Source organism: Pseudorca crassidens, chromosome 2, assembly GCF_039906515.1.
Source record: "Pseudorca crassidens isolate mPseCra1 chromosome 2, mPseCra1.hap1, whole genome shotgun sequence".
In the NCBI taxonomy this organism is placed as follows: domain Eukaryota; kingdom Metazoa; phylum Chordata; class Mammalia; order Artiodactyla; family Delphinidae; genus Pseudorca; species Pseudorca crassidens.
Window position 1 is genome coordinate 28,452,846 of NC_090297.1, and position 19,169 is coordinate 28,472,014.

The 19,169-nt window shown below is 50.0% G+C and overlaps 1 protein-coding gene and 1 pseudogene across 2 annotated transcripts; one reads left to right on the forward strand and one right to left on the reverse strand.

The window, feature by feature from the left end:
- Positions 1-2,762: 2,762 nt before the first annotated feature.
- On the forward strand, positions 2,763-8,092 carry LOC137208761 (solute carrier family 28 member 3-like; annotated as a pseudogene).
- Positions 8,093-13,406: 5,314 nt separating this feature from the next.
- Positions 13,407-17,681, reverse strand: C2H1orf216 (chromosome 2 C1orf216 homolog). Of its 2 annotated transcripts, none has more exons than XM_067725463.1 (2): positions 17,487-17,681; positions 13,407-15,811 (listed from the first exon to the last, which is right to left on the reverse strand). In XM_067725463.1, the coding sequence occupies exon 2, from the start codon at positions 15,804-15,806 to the stop codon at positions 15,117-15,119; it is 690 nt and encodes a 229-aa protein (XP_067581564.1). In that variant the 5' UTR covers positions 15,807-15,811; positions 17,487-17,681; the 3' UTR covers positions 13,407-15,116. The 2 variants fall into 2 exon arrangements, with proteins under 2 accessions (XP_067581564.1, XP_067581563.1); XM_067725462.1 differs by having other exon boundaries at positions 17,388-17,509.
- Positions 17,682-19,169: the final 1,488 nt, after the last annotated feature.

The window sequence follows — 19,169 nt, forward strand, 5'->3', positions numbered from 1 at the left end:
AGCATAACAATTTCACTGTTTAGAAAACAAATGGTCAATTACTGAAATTAAAACACTTGCTTCTAGACGGGGTAAAAAATAATATCAAGGCAAATTAACAAAACAACAACAACACATTGGGCTGTAAAATATTTTGCAATTTACAAAGCAATTTCAAGAGCATTATTTAATACTCACAGCAATCCTGTGAAGTAGATGTTACTTGCTTTCTTACCCCTTTCAAACAGGTGAAAAAACTAAGGCTCCGAAAATTTAAGTGAATGTATCTCTTGTTCAAAGCCTAGTGAACTTGAAAACAGACTCCAAAGCCAGTTTTCTAAAGGGGTACAAGGAAGAGGAAGGGAATAGGAATGGGGAAGAGTCGAAGGTTGGGTGGGGGGGGTGAGGAATGGGTATGAAACTGGGCATGGATTAAGTGGGATGGGATAATATGTGTAGGACAGGATGCTAAAGGGAATGAGATTGGGATGGCGATAGGGTAGGAGAATATGAAGATGGTTATAAAGGCACGTAGGGAGTGGTTGTGGGGCAACGTGGAGTTGAGGTGGTGAGAACACTGATTCTGCAGCCAGATTGCCTGGGTTTGAATCCTGGCTCTGCCTCCTACCAGCTATGTGAATTTAAGCAAGTTGCTCAACACCCCTGGCCCTCAATTTCTTCATCTGCAAAATGCAGATGATAATAGTATCTTTCTCCTAGGGATTAGATGAGTTAACACAGGTAAAGCACCAAGAACAGTGCCTGTCCTGACACAGAGTTAGCACTCTAAGAAAATACTCTTCTCCTACTCCCCTCTGCCTTCTCCTCCTCCTTCTTCTTTCTCTTATTGCTGTTGTTGTTAGGACGATGGTTTGGGCTGAAACAGAGAAGTGAGTTGGGAAAGATGGTATTGAGAATGGGGAGAGGATGAGCTGGTCACAGGGATAGGAATAACACACGGATGCAAGTAGGAATAAAATTGGGGGAGGGGGAGGGGGAGTATGGCATTGAAACCCACCAGACCCACCAGATAAAAGAAGCTTTGAACTTCTTCACAGGGGTTTGGACACAGACATATACATCTGTGTACACCTGCGTGTTCTGGACTGAGCCTATGTTGTTGGGGTCCTGCAGAACCAAGTTTAGTTGATATTAAGCAGGGACGGTCTTTTGCGGGAGTATTGTTGGTTCCCATAATGAAGCCCAGTGGCCTGGTGCAGAAGCCCTTTCTTCAGAGGACTGGCTTCTGGGGTTCCCAGTCTGTACCCATTACTACCCCATACACTCCCAAGCTCTGAAGGTTCTGAATGTACCTGAAGACAGAGGCTTGTGTGGCTCCCAGACAAGTGGGATACTTTACTGAGTTTATTATACTGCCCAGCATCCCAGGAAGTGATGTGATGTCTCAGGCCAACCTCATGAGAGCAAGCATTCATAACAGTTGTACAGGTAAAGCCTCGCTCCTCATTGCAGTTGCCGGCTTAGAGACTCCTCTGTCTCTTGGACAGTGCCCTGCTTCTGAACTCTTGGAGGCTCCTGGTTCCTGGGTCCCCAGGGTAAGTCCTCTTCACTTTTCCTAGGAGGTTGGTTACCTACTTTTACTCATCCTCCAGGTCACATCCTCCACACCAGCTCCTCTGTGAACGCTTTCCTTTTTTTTTTCTTTTCCTTTCTTTTGGCCTCCCCCGAGTGGCTTGCCAGATCTTAGTATCTTAGTTCCCCGAACAGGGATTGAACCTGTGCCTTCAACAGTGAAAGCGCAGAGACCTAACCACTGGACTGCCAGGGAATTCCTTGTGAACGCTTTCCTGATCATTCCCTTTGAACTTGGAAATCTTTTACTTCCCACCTATTAGAACATGTTTTAGAAAGTGCTTCCACAGCACCATGGACAGATTTGTATTAGCACTTATCACACTGTACTCTTATTACCTGAGTCTGGGTCTCCAGGAATTGACTGTGAAGTTCCAGTGGGCTGGGACTGTGTCTGATTCATCTGAATCACCACTGCCTACCAGAGGGGCTGGAACATGGTAGACAGTAACAAATATTTGTTGAATATAGGAATTTCCTCTCTGACTAAGATGGGGGCTTGAGAGCATCTTGGAAGCAGGTTCCTGGGAGGAGGTGTCTGGTGACAATGGTGACAGGAACAGTGTGACACAGACACGTTTGCAGACTGTGGGGTTCTGAGCTCCCTGGGGATGTGGTCCATCCCAAGAGATCTGGGACAGAGACAAGCATGTCCAGCAGCCCTGAGGATTCACGCACCTGCAGTGGCCTCTGTAGCCACGGTGGCCTGAGGAAGCCCAAGGAAGGGCAGGACCACATCAGCTGGGGAGGAGCCCTGCTGTCCTGCGTGTGGCAGGCATAGTGTGGGCAAGGCTGAGCCAGCATGCACTGTCTCTGGAGGATCTGGCTTCCCACTGCCCTGTAGTTCCCTGACCTTGGGGTTCTGAAGGATGGTTCTGTGAGGAACAAGGCTACTCAGAGATTTCATGAGAAAAAATCTCCATGAAGGCTCTTGAGAAAGGTCTTTGTGGACTAGACAATAACTTGAGAACAACAGACCCTGGGGAAAGATCAGGCCAGTGAGGATGTAGGAAGCAGTCAGAGAAGGCCTTGCGAACCAAACGAAGCAATTGGAGAGCCTTGGAAAGGTCTGAAGTTGGAGGAGTCTTATGGAAGCCCACTCCAGAGCAGTGTGGTGAATGGAAGGGAGGGAGCCAGGCTAGGAGCCCTTCCAGTTTTCTGGGTGAGAGATGACAGTGGCCTGAACCAAGATGGGGAAGCTGGAGTGGACAGGAAGGCATGGGCTAGAGAAGCGTTCGGAGGCGGAAGGGATAGGACCTGGTGACGGGTGTGAGGAGTGACTAGGAGGACCAAGGCTTACACCCCAGGTGACTGAGTGGGGTGAGCAGATTTGTGGGTGACGAGATGAGCTCAGTTTGGGACATGGGAGGTTTGAGGTGCTGTGGGTCATCCGAGGGGAGCTGTCCATTGGGCAGTTGGAGGCAGAGACCCTGCTGGAGTCCAGAGGATGGGCAGGGGCCAAGGCACAGAGTGGAGGAGATCCCAGGAGGAGTAGAGACAGGAGGTCCCAGGGAGCCCAGGGAGCATCAAGGTCTAGGGAGTTTCTTGCCCTGAGAGCTGTCTGAACACTGAATGTTGGGGGCTGGCCAGAGGAGTCCAAGAAGCTTGAGTAATCAACCCGGGTCCCCTCCAGTCCGCTAACTTGCACCCGCTCACACGTGTCGACCTACGGTTCCAGTCCCACATCTATGCTCTCACTTGCAGGCCCACATCACTCGCACAGCCCTACATTCGCAGAAGGCGCACCCCTCAGCCCTCTCTCTCTCTCTCTTCCCTCCACAGTCCCACCTCTCCCTGCAGACCCTGGGGTTAATCTTCCCCCGCCCCCAGATTAGGGGTACTGCCCCTCTTTGTGCGGCCCAAGTGCCCGAGGCGAGAGACCTGGGAGGCTTGCGGCCATCCGGGCAGCTGAGTTGGGGAGGGCGGAGAGGGGCGCGGGGGTGGAGACACAAAAGGGGGGCGGGATCCCGGCTGCAGCTGTCCCGCGAGGGGCCAGGACAAAGGGCCTGCTGGCGGGCCCGCTGGAGCCGTTTTCATGCTTGTTGGGATTAGGCGCAGGAAACGTCGCTCGCAATCGTGCGGATCAACAGTCCCGTGAGCGCCGGCGCGTGGGGCGGGCTCGGCTCCACCCGCCCCCAGCTTTGTGCTGAGCCCTCGGCTCCAGGAGGCGCAGGGGTCCGGGGAGGCCGCCCCTTTGTCCGTGCCTTTCGGGGGACGAGCCCCGCCCGGGGACCGCTGGACACCAGCTGAACGCCGGCTCCTGCCCTCTCCTTCCTCCCCAGCACGGAGCACTAGAGCTCCGCCTTGCGCCCCATTATGGGGCAAGCTCACGACCCCCCAAGCACCGACCCCCTCGGACTGCTCCCATCCCACGGCCCGAGCCCTCTTTCATCCCCGGTGGGGGGTGGGGGGGTGGGAGGGTGTACATACAGGTCCTTGGGGGACCTGGCCCCTCCCCCGGCCCTGACCTCAGTATGATGATTCCCCTTTTCCCTGAGCCACCTCCCTCCTCCCGCCGGCCAGTCCCACAACCAGTTGAATCTCTTCTCAAATCTACTGGCGATAAAAAAGAATGGAGCAAGTAGAAGATCGACCGCCCCTGAGACTAGGGGTTTGGGAAGAGGAGCTGGGAAGGATACGGTGTGGCTAGAAGCCTTCAGGCCTGGAGACGGCAGAGCAGACACATTTCTAGCTGTCCGGCGCTGGGGCTGGGAGAGGCTCAGGGGTCTGCGGCGGTGTGCAAACCACCCCCCACCCCGGGCTGGGAGCACTTTTATTTCTGAGAGGGGTTGGGGAAGGAGGAGGAAGCACGCGTGTGGGTCTGTGTCCAGGAGTGTGTGTGGGTGTGTGTGTGTGTCTGTGCACGGGCGCAGTGCATAGGCATGGGGTCTAGTGCCCCTGTGTCTGTGGGTGCCTGGTGGGTGTGGGCATGTATATGAGCGTGGATTTGAGGTCTGATTTGGAACACCCCCATCTCATGCTCCTCACCACCAGCATCCCCATTAAACTCATAGGTCTGGGAGTCAAGGCCCTTTAGCAATTATTTTTGATATACAGCACAACTGCCCAGCTGCATCTCCTAGCTCTGATGACCTCCCCATCCTCTCCTAGTCAGATAGTAACAGCTGACATTTATGGACTCCTTCCTATGTGCCAGGCTCAGCTCTAAGCCCTTTACATGTGTAAACTTATTGAACTCTCACAAAATGCTGCCCCATTTCACAGTTGAAAAAAGTGAGGCACAGCTAGTGAAGATCCGAGACACCTGGGTCCAGTCTGCACTAGGAATCACTATCCTTTGTTGCCTCAACTTCTACTCATTCTCTAGGCTCTTCTTCCTCCAGGAAGTTTTCCTTGATCAGGTGTTCAGAGATCTCATTGCTTTCCTGTTCTTGTTACCTGTTCTTGTTACCTGTTCATGCTGTGATTAGGAGGAAACACTAACACTGGGTTTGGGGTGTGGCCTGTAGGAAACAGAGGCTGGCAGACATGTCACAGGCTGCCATCAGGGGCCATTCAATCTCCTTAGAGATAGCCACTACAGACCTTTCTCCACTTATAATGGGGTTCCATCCCAATAAACCCATTGTAAATTGACAGCATTGTGAGTAAAAAATGCATTTAATACACCTGACCTACTGAACATCATAGCTTAGCCTAACCTACATTAAACATGCTCAAAACACTCACATTAGCCTACAGTTGGGCAAAACCATCTAACATAAAGCCTGTTTCATAGTAAAGTGTTGAATATCTCATGTGATTTATTGAATACTGTACTGAAAGTGAAAAACAGAATGGTTGTGTGGGTACAGAATGGTTGTAAGTGTATCGGTTGTTTACCCTGATGATTGTATAGCCGACTGGGAGTTGCCTCTGCCCAGCATCCCGAGGGTATTGAGAGACTGACTATCATACTGCATATCACCAGCCTGGGGAAAGATTAAAATTCAGAATTCAAAGTAGGTTTCTACTGAATGCTTATCAGTTTTGCACCATCAAAAAATAAAGTCAGGGCTTCCCTGGTGGCGCAGTGGTTGAGAGTCCGCCTGCCGATGCAGGGGACACGGGTTCGTGCCCCGGTCCGGGAAGATCCCACATGCCACGGAGCGGCTGGGCCCGTGAGCCATGGCCGCTGAGCCTGCGCGTCCGGAGCCTGTGCTCCACAGCGGGAGAGTCCGCAGCAGTGAGAGGCCCATGTACCGGAAAAAAAAAAAAAAAAAGTCAAAAAGTCATAAATCAGATTCTCCTAGGTGAGCTGGGGAATGAACCTGGCATCTGGCCCTCCATCCAACACGCCAGGGAAGAGGCACCAGAGACCATCTGCGGTTCCCATGCACAGGAGTCTTCCTCCCAGAGTAAAAATGGGCCAGAAGGAATGAGGATAATGAGAAGGATTAGTGAGGTACAGGGGATCTCCAGCCCAGACATTTGAAGAGAATTCAACAAGCAGCAAAAATTCTGTGGAGCTGCAGAGGATGGTAGCCCTCACAGCCGAGGGCTGCAGCGACACCGGCTTTCAGAGTGATGAAGACTGCTTTGAAAACCAGAACACATCAGGAAATGACAACTCACTAAGGAGTAGAGTTGTGCAAAAGAGAACAAGAAAAGGGCAAACAGGGGGAAGAGCGAGTCACCACTGAGCAGGATTCTCCAAGAAAGGCTGAAGATGAGGAGGACGATCGAGAGACACGTCAAAAGGTGCCTGGAAAGGAAGTATGGTACAGTTTATGAGTTTTGTAGGGGACACAAAACAACCCTTAAGTATATCATCTGGGGCATTTTAATAGCAAGTTACCTGGCTCTGGTGATTGCGGCCTGTGTGCTGAACTTTCGCAGAGCCCTTCCTCTTTTCGTGATCACGGTGGTTGCCATCTTCTGTGTGATCTGGGATCACTTCATGGCCAGATATGAGTCTCAAATCGCTCAGTTCCCGTCTCCTGGCTAAAGGCTTCTGGACAGCCATTGGTTCTGGCTGAAGTGGGTGATTTGGGCCTGCCTGATCCTGGGAGTTCTTTTCTGGCTGGTCTTTGACACCACCAGCTTGGGCCAACAGCAGCTGTTGTCCTTCGGTGGACTCCTAATGTACCTTATCCTGACATTTCTATTTTCCAAGCACCCAACCAAAGTTTACTGGAGGCCTGTCTTCTGGGGTATTGGGTTACAGTTTCTTTTTGGGCTTTTGATACTAAGGACGGAAACTGGATTTATGGCTTTTGACTGGTTACGGAGACAAGTTCTGACGTTCCTGGAGTACACTGATGCTGGCTCCACATTTGTCTTTGGTGAGAACTATAAAGACCACTTTTTTGCATTTAAGGTCCCGCCCATCGTGGGTTTCTTCAGCACTGTGATGTCCATGTTGCACTACCTCGGACTGATGCAGTGGACCATTAAAAAGCATTCCCGTGTCCACATCGAAGCAGGAAGGAAGGAGAGAGGATGCAACAGGAAGTCCCCATTCTGAGGAGGGCACCACAGTCTCTGGTGGGAAGGACCACTACAAATTGGGACCATCAACCATGTTTGTTTGAGAGGATGGATGGGTAATGCTAGTGACTATGGGAACATCTCCCGTTGAATCTGTAGTTCCTTCTGGCAATAGATTTGTTGGACAGAGAGTCTCCACTGCTGGTCCAACCACATTTACCATACGTCACCAAGTCCGAACTCCACACAATCATGACCACTGGGTTCTCTACCATTGCTGGAAGTGTCTTAGGTGCATTTATTTCTTTTGGGGTTTCATCCTCTCACCTGTTAACTGCTTCAGTTATGTCCACACCTGCAGCATTGGCTATTTCTAAACTTTCTTGACCTGAGAAAGAAACACCTAAAATAACCCTCAGGGAGCATCCTCATTGATTTCCCTGGTGGCGAACATCGCTGTGAATTTGATTGCCTTTCTGGCCCTGTTGTCTTTTGTGAATTCAGCCCCTTCCTGGTTTGGAAACATGTTTGACTACCCACAACTGAGTTTTGAAGTAATATGCTCCTACATCTTCATGCCCTTTTCCTTCATGATGGGAGTGGACTGGCAAGACAGCTTTATGGTTGCCAAACTCATAGGTTATATAAGACATTCTTCAATAAATTTGTGGCTTATCAGAAACTCTCAAAATTGATCCATTTAAGGCAAGAGGGTGGACCCAATTTGTGGATGGTGTGCAGCAATATATGTCGATTAGTGCTGAGACAATTGCCACTGATGCTCTCTGTGGCTTTGCCAATTTCGGTTCCCTAGGCATAGTGATAGGCGGGCGGACTCACATCCATAGCGCTTACCAGCACTTCTGCAGACATCAACCACCATCATGTTTTGGAGAATGCCTTCAACTCCAGCTCAGTTAGAAACACAACCAATGTAGTATCTTGCTGCCAGAGTCTACTGAGCAGTACTGTTGCCAAGGGTCCTGGTGAGGTCATCCCAGAAGGAAACCATAGCCTGTATTTGAAGGACTGCTGCAATTTGTTGAATCCACCAACACTAAACTGCAGTTGGGTTCCTAATAAATTTTGAGTTCAGCCACTTCTCCAACAGAACTCTAAGTACAGGTGCTGAATTTTCTGCTTTGGGGAGGAAAAAAAATGCTATTTCCACAGATTGATACTTCTGTCATGGAATCAGCTTTAATTGGAAAGAAGGAAAACAGGATGAACACTTCAGTCTCCAGTCCCAGAAATGTTTTCTGTCTCAGAAGGAAATTCTAGAGACAATGCTGAGGTGCTTCTTAATGAAGTGCTCATCACCAATGCTCTTAATAGCATAAAGACTAGGTTTTATGAGAAAACACAAACACTAATGACTGGAATAAAGGGGGATTCATACAAAAGAAAGAATGTGAAAAAGGTTTTGGAATACCTTAATTTATTTGTGTTTTCATTTTTGTTCATGCACGAGAGTAATTTTTTTTAATCCATGTGTAAATAGTTGATTTGTGTGTGTGTGTGTGTGTGTGTGTGTGTGTGTGGTGATGGTGTTGATGATGAAGTAGGGATCTAAATGCCCAAAGGACTCTTTATCTCCGAAGTACAATATACTAGGATATTTCTAGTTACTTTTTTAAAAAATCATAAATCGGGGACTTCCCTGGTGGTCCAGTGGTAAAGAATCCACCTTACAATGCAGGGGACGCGGGTTCAATTCCTGGTCAGGGAACTAAGATCCCACGTGCCACGGGGCAACTAAGCCCGTGCTCCACATCTACTGAGCTTGCGCGCCTCAACTAGAGAGCCCGCGTGCTGCAAACTACAGAGCCCACCTGCTCTGGAGCCTGCACACCACAACTAGAGAGAAGCCTGCGCGCCACAAGGAAGAGCCCGGCGTGCCACAAGGAAAGATCCCGCATATGCCTCAATGAAGATCCCACGCAGCCAAAAATGATAAAATAAAATAAATAAATAATAAATAAATCTTAAAAAAAATCATAAATCGAATCATCATAAGTCGGGCACCATCTGTACACAGAGCTCCGATATGATATGCCACACCTACTAGGGCTTGGGAGCCCACCTACCTTCCGCAGTCTCCTTATCCTCGTAACTCCTACACTCCTCATTCCCACTTCACTCCTTGCCTCCCTGCACCCCAGGTTTTAATCCCATCCCCTGACAACACTTGATGGTGCAGACCTATTTGGGGTCCCTGGAGAGAAGGTTTCCATGGACCCAGACCTTTCTTCTCCCCAGAGGACCCAGCCCTGCACTACCTCCCTGCCGACCCCTTCCATGCTTCCTCCTGTCCCTCGGGCCTGCTCAGGCCTCTGCTGTGTGTCTTGACCTGTGGGTCTCTGGGTCTCAGCCCCAACCTCATCCCTCATTCCTCCTATTAAGCAAGTCTCCTCAGGTAGGACCAGAAACCTGAGTTAGACTTCCCTGCTCCTGGTCATGGGGTTTCACTCTGGCAGGAAGGGGAAGGTGGCTCACTGGCTAAACCCCTCCCTAGTGTATGGAACTTCCCCACTCTTCTCACTGGCCCAGGGACTAAGAAATCCCCACTCAGTGACTTTAAAACAACCTCCCAAGTATAGAAGTCTCCGGCAGAGACCTTCACAGAGGGCAGCTGCAGCTCCCCCTCTCCTTGACTGAGCGGCTAATGCATTAGTCTTTTGGATGCAAGTCTGATCTACCTGCGCAGGCAAGACTTGCTCAAGGGCAGGGCTGGCACTGTAGGGCTTTGTACAGGGGGGCCTTGATTGTTTTAATGCATACAAAGCATCTTCAGACCCATTTCCTCGTTCAGTATGTACAGTTGTCACAGGCAAAGAAACAGGGGCAGTCTAGACAGTCTCTGGACCAGGTCTTCTCCACCCAGGTACAGCAGTAGCCTCAGAGCTTCCCACTATCAGGCCTGATGGCCAGCCTGCCTGATTGGAAACAGCAATTCTTGGCTGGGTCAGCTCATCCACTGGGGTCCTGCCTCAACATCCCGGCCCCAAACTCTGCTGGCCTGGCTCCAGCCCTGACTTCCTGCTCTTGTCAAGCTCCTTCCCTAACTCACCACCACACCAGGGTCTGGGTCTGTCCCTAAACCCAGGATTGGCAGGGCTCCTGTCAACGTGCAATTCACCACACTTGTTCCTTGGCCTGGCTTTCGCCTTTTTCTCAGCTCAGAAAGCTCTCTTATGGAGAGGAATATTAGGCAGCTTTATTTTTTAAAAGCCTTTTTAAAATGATGTCTTTTAAATTTTAGATTCAGACTCCTTAAGGAAAAATTTGATTGTTTTTCTGTGAAAAAGTTAAGTGTGCATCACAAAAGCACTATCTATAATAATTCTCATTAACATAGTTTACTATGTGCCAGGTACATACAGTATTTTGCATAGTATAGATCCATTTAACCCTTGCAACAATCCTATGAGGTAGTTACTACTACTGTCTTCATTTTAAGATGAGGAAACTGGAGAACAGAGAAGTTAATTGATTTGCCCAAGGTCACAGAGACAGAAAGAAATGGCGCCAACATCCAAATCCAGGGGTCTGGCTTCTGAGTCTGTGCTCTTAACCACCGGTTTTACTCAGAAAAGCCTTCATGCATTCAGGAAAGGGGCCTTTTCTGAAAATTCACCCTCTTGTGCTCTGAGGGCTTGATGTTGTCTTGTTAGAAATCCTCACAGTTAAAGTTATTCAAATCTAGTTACAGCCCTTTGCTAGAACAACGTCTCTTAATAAATGGAACTTATTAAAACTGGTCCAGTATCAGGACTTCCCTGGTGGTGCAATGGTTAAGAATCCGCCTGCCAATGCAGGGGACACGAGTTAGAGCCCTGGCCCGGGAAGATCCCACATGCCGTGGAGCAACTAAGCCCGTGCGCCACAACTACTGAGCCTGCGTTCTAGAGTCCGCGAGCCACAACTACTGAGCCCATGTGCTGCAACTACTGAAGCCCGCGCACCTAGAGCCAGTGCTCCGCAACAAGAGAAGCCACCACAATGAGAAGTCCACGCACTGCAACAAAGAGTAGCCTCCTCTCGCCACAACTAGAGAAAGCCCGTGTGCAGCAACAAGGACCCAACGCAGCCAAAAATAAATATAAAATAAATAATTTTTTTTTTTTAAAAAGAGTCCGCTCGCCAATGCAGGAGACATGGGTTTGAGCCCTGATCCGGGAGGATCCCGCATGCTGCGGAGCAGCTAAGCCCGTGCACCACAACTACTGAAGCCTGTACACCTAGAGTCCGTGCTCCGCAACAAAGAGAAGCCACCGCAATGAGAAGCCCGCACACTGCCACGAAGAGTAGCCCCCGCTGTCCACAACTAGAAAAAGTCCTCGTGCAGCAACGAAGACCCAATGCAGCCAAAAATAAATAAATAAATTTATTTTTTAAAAAAAGAAAAAGAAATAATGAGACATACCTTAAAAAAAAAAAAACTGGTCCAGTATCGTTTCTGTTTAAATGTCAAATGTCGAGATAACAAGAATTATTAATGTCCTGGGTCACTGTTTCAGCAAGAAGTATACTTTGTGAGGTTTAAAATATATATACCTTGTTGGGGAGGGATAATAGGAAATATTAGATTTCTCTGGAATGTTTCCATTTTTATAAGTAGAATTAATTTTTATTTGTATAATTTAAAACAATCAATAAAATATGCCTTTATCTGATCAATCAAAATATGCCTCCTGTAGCACGAAGCCTCTAAGATGGCCCCTGATGACCCCTCCCCGCCGTGTACTCAGAGCCTTGTGTAATATTCTCCCTTTAAGCAACCTTTTTTTTTTTTTGGCGGTAGAGGGCCTCTCACCGCTGCGGCCTCTCCCATTGCGGAGCACAGGCTCCGGACGCACGGGCTCAGCGGCCATGGCTCACGGGCCCAGCCCCTCCGCGGCATGTGGGATCTTCCTGGACCGGACCGGGGCACGAACCCGCGTCCCCTGCATCGGCAGGCGTACCCTCAAGCACTGCGCCACCAGGGAAGCCCGCAACTTATTTTTAACCAATAAAATATGGCAACACTGAGGAATGTCACTTCTGTGATTAGGTGGCAGGAAACTGTGACTTCTGTCTTGTTAATACTCTATAACTTTCTTGGCTTGCGTGATTTGATGAAGCAAGCTGCCCACATGGAAGGAACTAAAAGTGATCTCCAGCCTACAGCCCTCCGGGAACTGAATGCTCCCAACAAAGGAGACCAGGGACCTTGGACGGACATCTTTTTTTTTAAAGGTCAGTATGCGGTGTTTTTTTTTTAAATTTTAATTAATTAATTAATTCATTCATTTATGGCTGCGTTGGGTCTTCGTTGCTGTGTGCAGGCTTTCTCTAGTTGCAGGGAGCGGGGGCTACTCTTTGCTGCGGTGCAGGAGCTTCTCATTGCAGTGGCTTCTCTTGTTGTGGAGCATGGGCTCTAGGTGCGCAGGCTCAGTAGTTGTGGCACATGGGCTTAGTTGCTCCGCGGCATGTGGGATCCTCCCAGACCAGGGCTCGAACCCATGTCCCCTGCATTGGCAGGCAGATTCTTAACCACTGTGCCACCAGGGAAGCCCCTGGACGGACATCTTGATTGCAGCTCGCTGAGAGAGTCCTGACCTACAGAAATTGTGATTGTTTTAAGTCACTAAGTTTTAGGGTAATTTGTTATGCAATAGTAAATACTACAGTACTACACCAACCGCAGTTGGTTGAATCCAAGGAGGTAGAACCATGGATATGGAAGGACTGCGTATATGGAGGGCTGACTATACGTTACACACAGATTTTCGACTGCATGGTGGGTTGGCGCCCCTAACTCCTGCCTTGTTCAAGGGTCAACTGTAATATACTTTCTTTATAAAAGTATTGAATTTTTTAGAAACTAATTTATGAATCATCATACAAACTAATGTAAAATAGAAGATCTAATCTCGATTGGCGCCAACAAATATCTGAAGTCATGTACATGTACTATAACTACATCTGTGTCAGAACCATCTAAGGACCCTGACTCAGTCTTTCACAATCAGACCCCCCTTCAGGGAAGTAGTGGCTCCAGGGCAGGTTGAGTATATGAGTGTGATATAGGAGTGTCGGAGGTGCACATGTGTCCCTCACAATTGACGCCCCTCCCTTTCAGGCCCAAAGGTGCCTTAGGACAAGGACAATCCCATATGGGGCTCTTGGGCAGAGGCCCCGTCAGACTGAGAGGCCCCTGAAGAAAGATTCCCCCCACATCCACCTCCCCATATCCCCCCATGAGACTGCCAGCCAGAGCAGACTGAATTCCTCCCCCCAGTGTCTTTCCCAACACCCACGCCCCAGCTCCCAGCCCAGAACCCTGCTCAAAAGGGGAGCTCAGACAGTGAGGAAAAGAGGCCACCTAACAACAGGTAGAATAGAAACACAAACCCAAGAAATGAATTTCTTTGCCCCAGTTTATCTTCGTTGGTCCAGAGGCCAGGTTCACACTCAACATGCAAAAGTGAGACGCAGAGTTCCCAGGGCCATTGTTTCAGCGTCACTCCCTATACCTCTCACCTATGCACCCACTCATTTTACAGATAGGGAGACAGGGCCAGAGGCATCAGTGACCTCTGTGTCACTGCTCACCTATCAGGATTTTGCATCCTCTTGGCTCCCAAAAGCAAAGCAGGGAGCTCAACTACTTTAGTCCTTGGTTCTCTCCAGAACTCACCCGCTCTCCACCTCACGGAGCCTCTCCTCTGCTGGGGCCTGTCAAGCCCATGCACTCACAGAAGAGGGTATGGCCCAGCATCCTAAGAGCTTCCAGTGGCTGGACTGACACTGCCCACTGCCCACTCTGGAGAGCCAAACTGTGGCTCCTCCTGGCCCAGACAGTCTGATTTCAGAGAAATTGACCAAATTAATTTGACACCTAATGTTGCTACAGCCAGAGAGGCACAGCAAGTAGAAGCAGAGAGGGAAGTAAGATTTTTCTCCAGCAGCCTTGGAACACCTCTCCACTCCTTGCAAGCTTAGAAAGCACACATTCCTTTTCTTTTTTCTTTTTTATTGAGGTGTAGTTGACATATGACATTATATTAACACAGATTCCTTTTCATCAGAAGCTTAAGTCAATATGGTTTGCAACAGCTCCCTTGCAGTGGAGAGGTGTGATTTGTTTGGAACTGGTATTGTAGAATTCCCATTCTCCTAGTCTTCTCAGGGTTCTGCCATCATCATCTCCCCCATCCCCATCTCCCACGTGCCCAATGGCTGAGTTCAAGTGGGGCAGTCCCCTATCTTCTCCTCTGATCCCGCCTCCATGCCTGCCATGGTGTCCATCACCATTCTAGCTCCCTTCCCTGATACCAGTTCTCTACCAATTGCCTTGGCAAGATTGCAGCCAAAAAACCATAATAGGCCAGAGTAGCGACCTAACTTCCTACAGCAAATCCACCATCAGGGACAACAGCCTTAGCAGAGCAAGATCTGGGAGGAGTGAAGGGGAGGGATAAGGAGAGGTAGCCGAGAAATCCAAGAGAAAGGCTCAGCCACAGTCTTCAGATACTGAGAGCAGGCTAGCCTTCTCTCCAGGGAGCAGTGGGACCCTGTGGAGAAAAAAGGCTAGTGGAGACCACGGGTAACATAAGGTATGCATGGATGCCCCACGTGTGCAACTGAACATATATTTGCACACACTTGCTCCAGAGTCAGCCTGCAAATATACATGCTCCTAATGTATACATCCCATGCACGCACCTGCACACATGCACCCCTACACATAGGCCTGCACACACAAGGGCTCACTCACAAACACCCACCACAAATCTGCACGCTCAAACTCACTCATACAGAAACACACATCTTTTGCATATATATCTTCACTCATGCACACATACACACACCGTGGGGTACCCATCCACACATGCATATACAAACTTACTTCCTCCTACATACATACTATACATACACATATGTACATACTCACACATAGGGCTGCTGCTTCTCACGTGGCCTGTGCACATCTGCCTACATGCTAGCACTGACATACTCACTTATGCTTCCCTGCACTCACACCAGCAAAGAATCTGTACTTGCTTGTGCACAACACACATGTCTGCAAATATATACATAAACCCTTGCACCCCTGTGCAGAGACGCCCTTAGCCCTGGTCCTGGGGTGTGGATGGTGCTGCCCTCTGTTGGAAACAGCGGATAAGCTCCTTCCGGTTGTCTAGAATGGTGTCAAAGCTCTCCTGCAGACGGGCCTGCTGGTCAACCAACTGGTGCTGCAGGCCCCGGATCCACTGGAGCAGGGCCAGGCGACGGTACATCACCAAGTGCACATGGTGCTTCTCCTTCTCCTGCTCTTTATAGCGCTCTTGAGCCTGCAGCTGCTGTACGGCCTGGGCCACCGAGGGCAGAAGGGGAGCTGGAGGGTCAGGGCCAGGAGGGGTCCCACAGGCAGGCTCAGGGCTGCAGCTAGGGCTGTCAATGCTCAGGGAGCTGCTGGCATAGCCATTGTCCTCCAGAGGGGAGCAGACTGTGCTGGCACCACCCATCTTCTCAGGCCCAGCTCCAGGGATCTCTGCCCCCTCTGGTGGGCTGCGGACCTCCCCCTCAGGGAGTCCAGGATCCTGGAAGGCCTGGTTGTCAGAGGGCAACTCAGAGAAGCTCCTCGTCAGTATGGGTTCCACTTGGCCTGGCATCCCATGCCAGTTCTCATTGGTATCTTTGGCACTTGCCATGAAGTTGGAGTTGCTGTCTGGTTGAAGCTCGGGCTGACATACTCCAGGAGGCGCGTCCCCCGGGAACTGCCCCCCTTCAGCTACCCCTGGCTGGATGGCAAACATCTGGTCTGTCAAAGGGAAGCAGAGAATGAGTCAGAGCAGGACAGGGTGGGGTGCCTGAAGTAGAGGCAGCCTAGCAGCAGGGACAAGGCTGCTCCTTTCCCTTGGCTCTGGTAACACCTCCCGTGGTGGTTTTCCTCTTCCCTCTCAGACTGCTGATTCAGTCTCCTCACAGGGTTTTCCCGCAGCCCTGAGGCAGTCTGTCCTCTGATCTCTCTGCCTCTAGTTAAAAATGTAAGTTTGTCATGGCTCCCTCCCTAACCTCCCGCTAACCCTCTTCCGGCCTGCAAGGCCGTGCTTCATCTGGCCCCGGCTCACTGCTCCAGACTTGCCTCTTGCCACTCTGCCTCCACACTGCTCAGAGATCTCCAGACACACCATTATTCTCCTCATACAACTCCCTGGGCCTATAATATCCTTCCTCTCCCCTTCCCTCTAAGCTTTTCCCTTCTGCACCCAGCAAATTCCTTTTCATACTTCAAAACGCAGCTCTAGTACGCCCACTTCCCTGAAGCTATCGTGATATCCTCCCCACTGCCCCGATATACACGAACACACACAGTTAACTATGCCTTCCTCAGGATCCCCACTGCCCTGGGTATATGCTGTCTTATTCATGTTTGTTTCTTGTCCCCGGTACATAGTTTATGATCAATAAATGTCTATTCAGCTTTTTTTTGTTTTTGTTTTCTACCTTGTAATAGCAGCTTACTGGCTCCCTAGCTAGACATGGAATTCCTCTATATACCCTCCATCATATTCAGGAGCCAGCACAGAACGTGGCACTAAGCAGGCATCAGCACATCCTTGCTGAGTGAGTAAGTGAATGGGGGAGGGGGACTGCAGTGGGCTATCTATGCTCAGGGAGACGGGCCAAGAGTAGCAGAGGCTACTGCTGACTGCCCAGGGCTGGAAGAGCTGGGTTGGGTTCCCTCCTCTGCCCAGTGAGGAAGCCCTTCTCCCACTGACAAGCGTCTCTTCTGACCTTGCCCCTTCCCTCCATGTATAGTACTATCCCGGGTCCCTGCCTCTGGCTTGCTCCATCCTGAGGCCCTAGAGAGAGAACACACCACATTATTCCTTCCTCCCCAATAACTGACTTCTCCCAAAATTAGGGTTTAAATTGACAAGAAGTTCCTACTGACCATAAACTACTAGGATTAGAAAAACTGGGGATCAGTAAGAGTGAGGGAGAGCGTAAGTGGAGGTGGCAGGGACCCTCCCCACATCCAGGTGGGAAGAAGTCCTGGGGGCAATGGTGTAGGGACAGTCCCTTCGTAATCTACAGACTCCATCCCTTTAAGCAAGGTGCCTGGATATGTCCCCGCCCAAATGTTTTCTATTTTCTAAATTTGGGCGGGGCCGTGAAGGCAGCTGGAATGAGGTGGGGGTCTTGCTAAGGACCTAGGGGTTCTCGGAGACGGTAAAATGGGAACCGAGACACCCCAGGATCAGGCTTCTCTCTAAGCTAATCCACAATTTGTGTGTGGGAGAGCGCTCTGTAAGGATGGGGGGAGGCGGCCTCCCTTCCTGCCTAGCCTTGCGGGAGAGGGACACTACCCCCAGGAGACAGAGGATACTGACCGTCCATCCCTAATCTCTCCAAAAGAGGCAGCTGGGCAGAGGCTGTGACCCCCGCCCCCTGCTAGGGTCCAAACCCTCCCGCTCCGGGCCCCGACTCACGGCCTGGAGGCGCCGCCCCGCCCGGCTGGCTCTGGTTCCGAGCGCCCGCGGCGGGAACTCGTCCCTCGGGGCTGGGCGGAGGGGAGGGTAGAGGAATCCCTCGGCTTGGGCGTCCACGCGGACCGGCGCGTGGGGTGTGGGATCCCGGGCCGTGAGCCCAATGCAAGCCGGGACTGCCGAGTCAGGCGGCGTCAGCGCGGCAGGGCGGGGCACCCTGGCCCACGTGTGCCGGTTCGGTTTTCCGCGGAGCCGCGCGCCTGCCGGAGCGTCGGAATCGCCTCCCCCGCCTTCGGCAGCCCGGACCGAAGCCTTGCAGGTCCTGTTTAATTCCCTAACCGCATTTACTGGGTCGCTCCGATCGGTTTTCCTCACTGCAGATACAGTGACATTTTCAGAATGAAAATCTGATCATGTCACCACCCTCCTGCCTAAAACCCTTCAATGGCTTTCGCATTGCAGGGTAAATCCTAAGGCTGCAGCCGCAGGGCTCTGAGCATCCTGCTCTCTCTCTCCAGCTTCAGCCTTTGCCCTTCAGTCTCTGGAACTGGGTCTCATGCTTCTTTCTGCCACACTGTTCCCTCTGCCTAAAATTCTCTTCCCCCTCTCATATTTAAGATCTCTTTTCAGATAAACCTTTTCTGACCTCCTAGGCCGGATTAGTTCCCCCTTTTATATTATCCCAGGGCATTTTGATCCTTTTCTTGATAGCATCTATCACAATTTGAAGTTATATGTTCCTTTTGTGCTTATTTAATTAAAGTCACTTACTGAACAGAGTAATTGCTTACTCTAATGATAAGACCAAAAAGCACTGGCTGCTGTTAGGGAGAGGCAGCCCCAGAAAGAAGTCTGGGACAAGTTTAGCCTTTAGGGCACATGAGCTTCCAGGAGGTCCCTTCCTACCCCCCAGCTTTACTGAGTAAACCAAGCAATTGGCTATACCTTCCTCCTGCTACCCCCTCCCTGCCACCAATTAAAAACAAACAAAACAAAACTATGGATTCATCTTTGAATCATAATACGTTAAAAAATACCCTTGTCTTTCCCGCCTCCCTTTCTTTTGCTTTTTTTGTTTTAAAAGAAGAATTTGAGTCTGATCTCCATAATGAGGCATCCTCTTCCATTTCCAACTTAATTCCAGTTTACCATTCTGCAACCTAGAGATTAAATGGCAAATTAAATCACACCAACAAATCCTATATACAAAATAAGGGAAATGGAAGAGAAAAAAAAAACATTTCATGATTACGACAACTCCTATTTTAAGAGGGAAAAGGAAATAAAAAGGAAAAGGAAGAAGTAACTCAAGCTTTGGACACTCCCCCAGCTAAAAATATACACTTGGAGACCTCAGCCCCATTTCTACATCAGGTTCTGAGGCCTAACTAGTCTCGCTTTTCCCTTATCCACTGCAAGTTCCCCTTACCTTCAGCTGGAGTTTTTTTCCTTATGAGGTGACCCAAATCCTCACTTGTAAAGTCTCTGAGCTTTGGTGGTCTGCAGTGATACAGGTCTTCCTATGTCATAAAGTCACGACAAAATCTCATTGTTTGTTTGGTGGGCCCTGAATAGCTCCTCCTCATACCTCTCCTGTCTCTCCCAGCTCTAATTAGGTGGGTCATATGGAAGCCTGATGAATCTAGGAATAGGACTCCCACTCTAGGTGTCAGAGTCCTTCTCTGG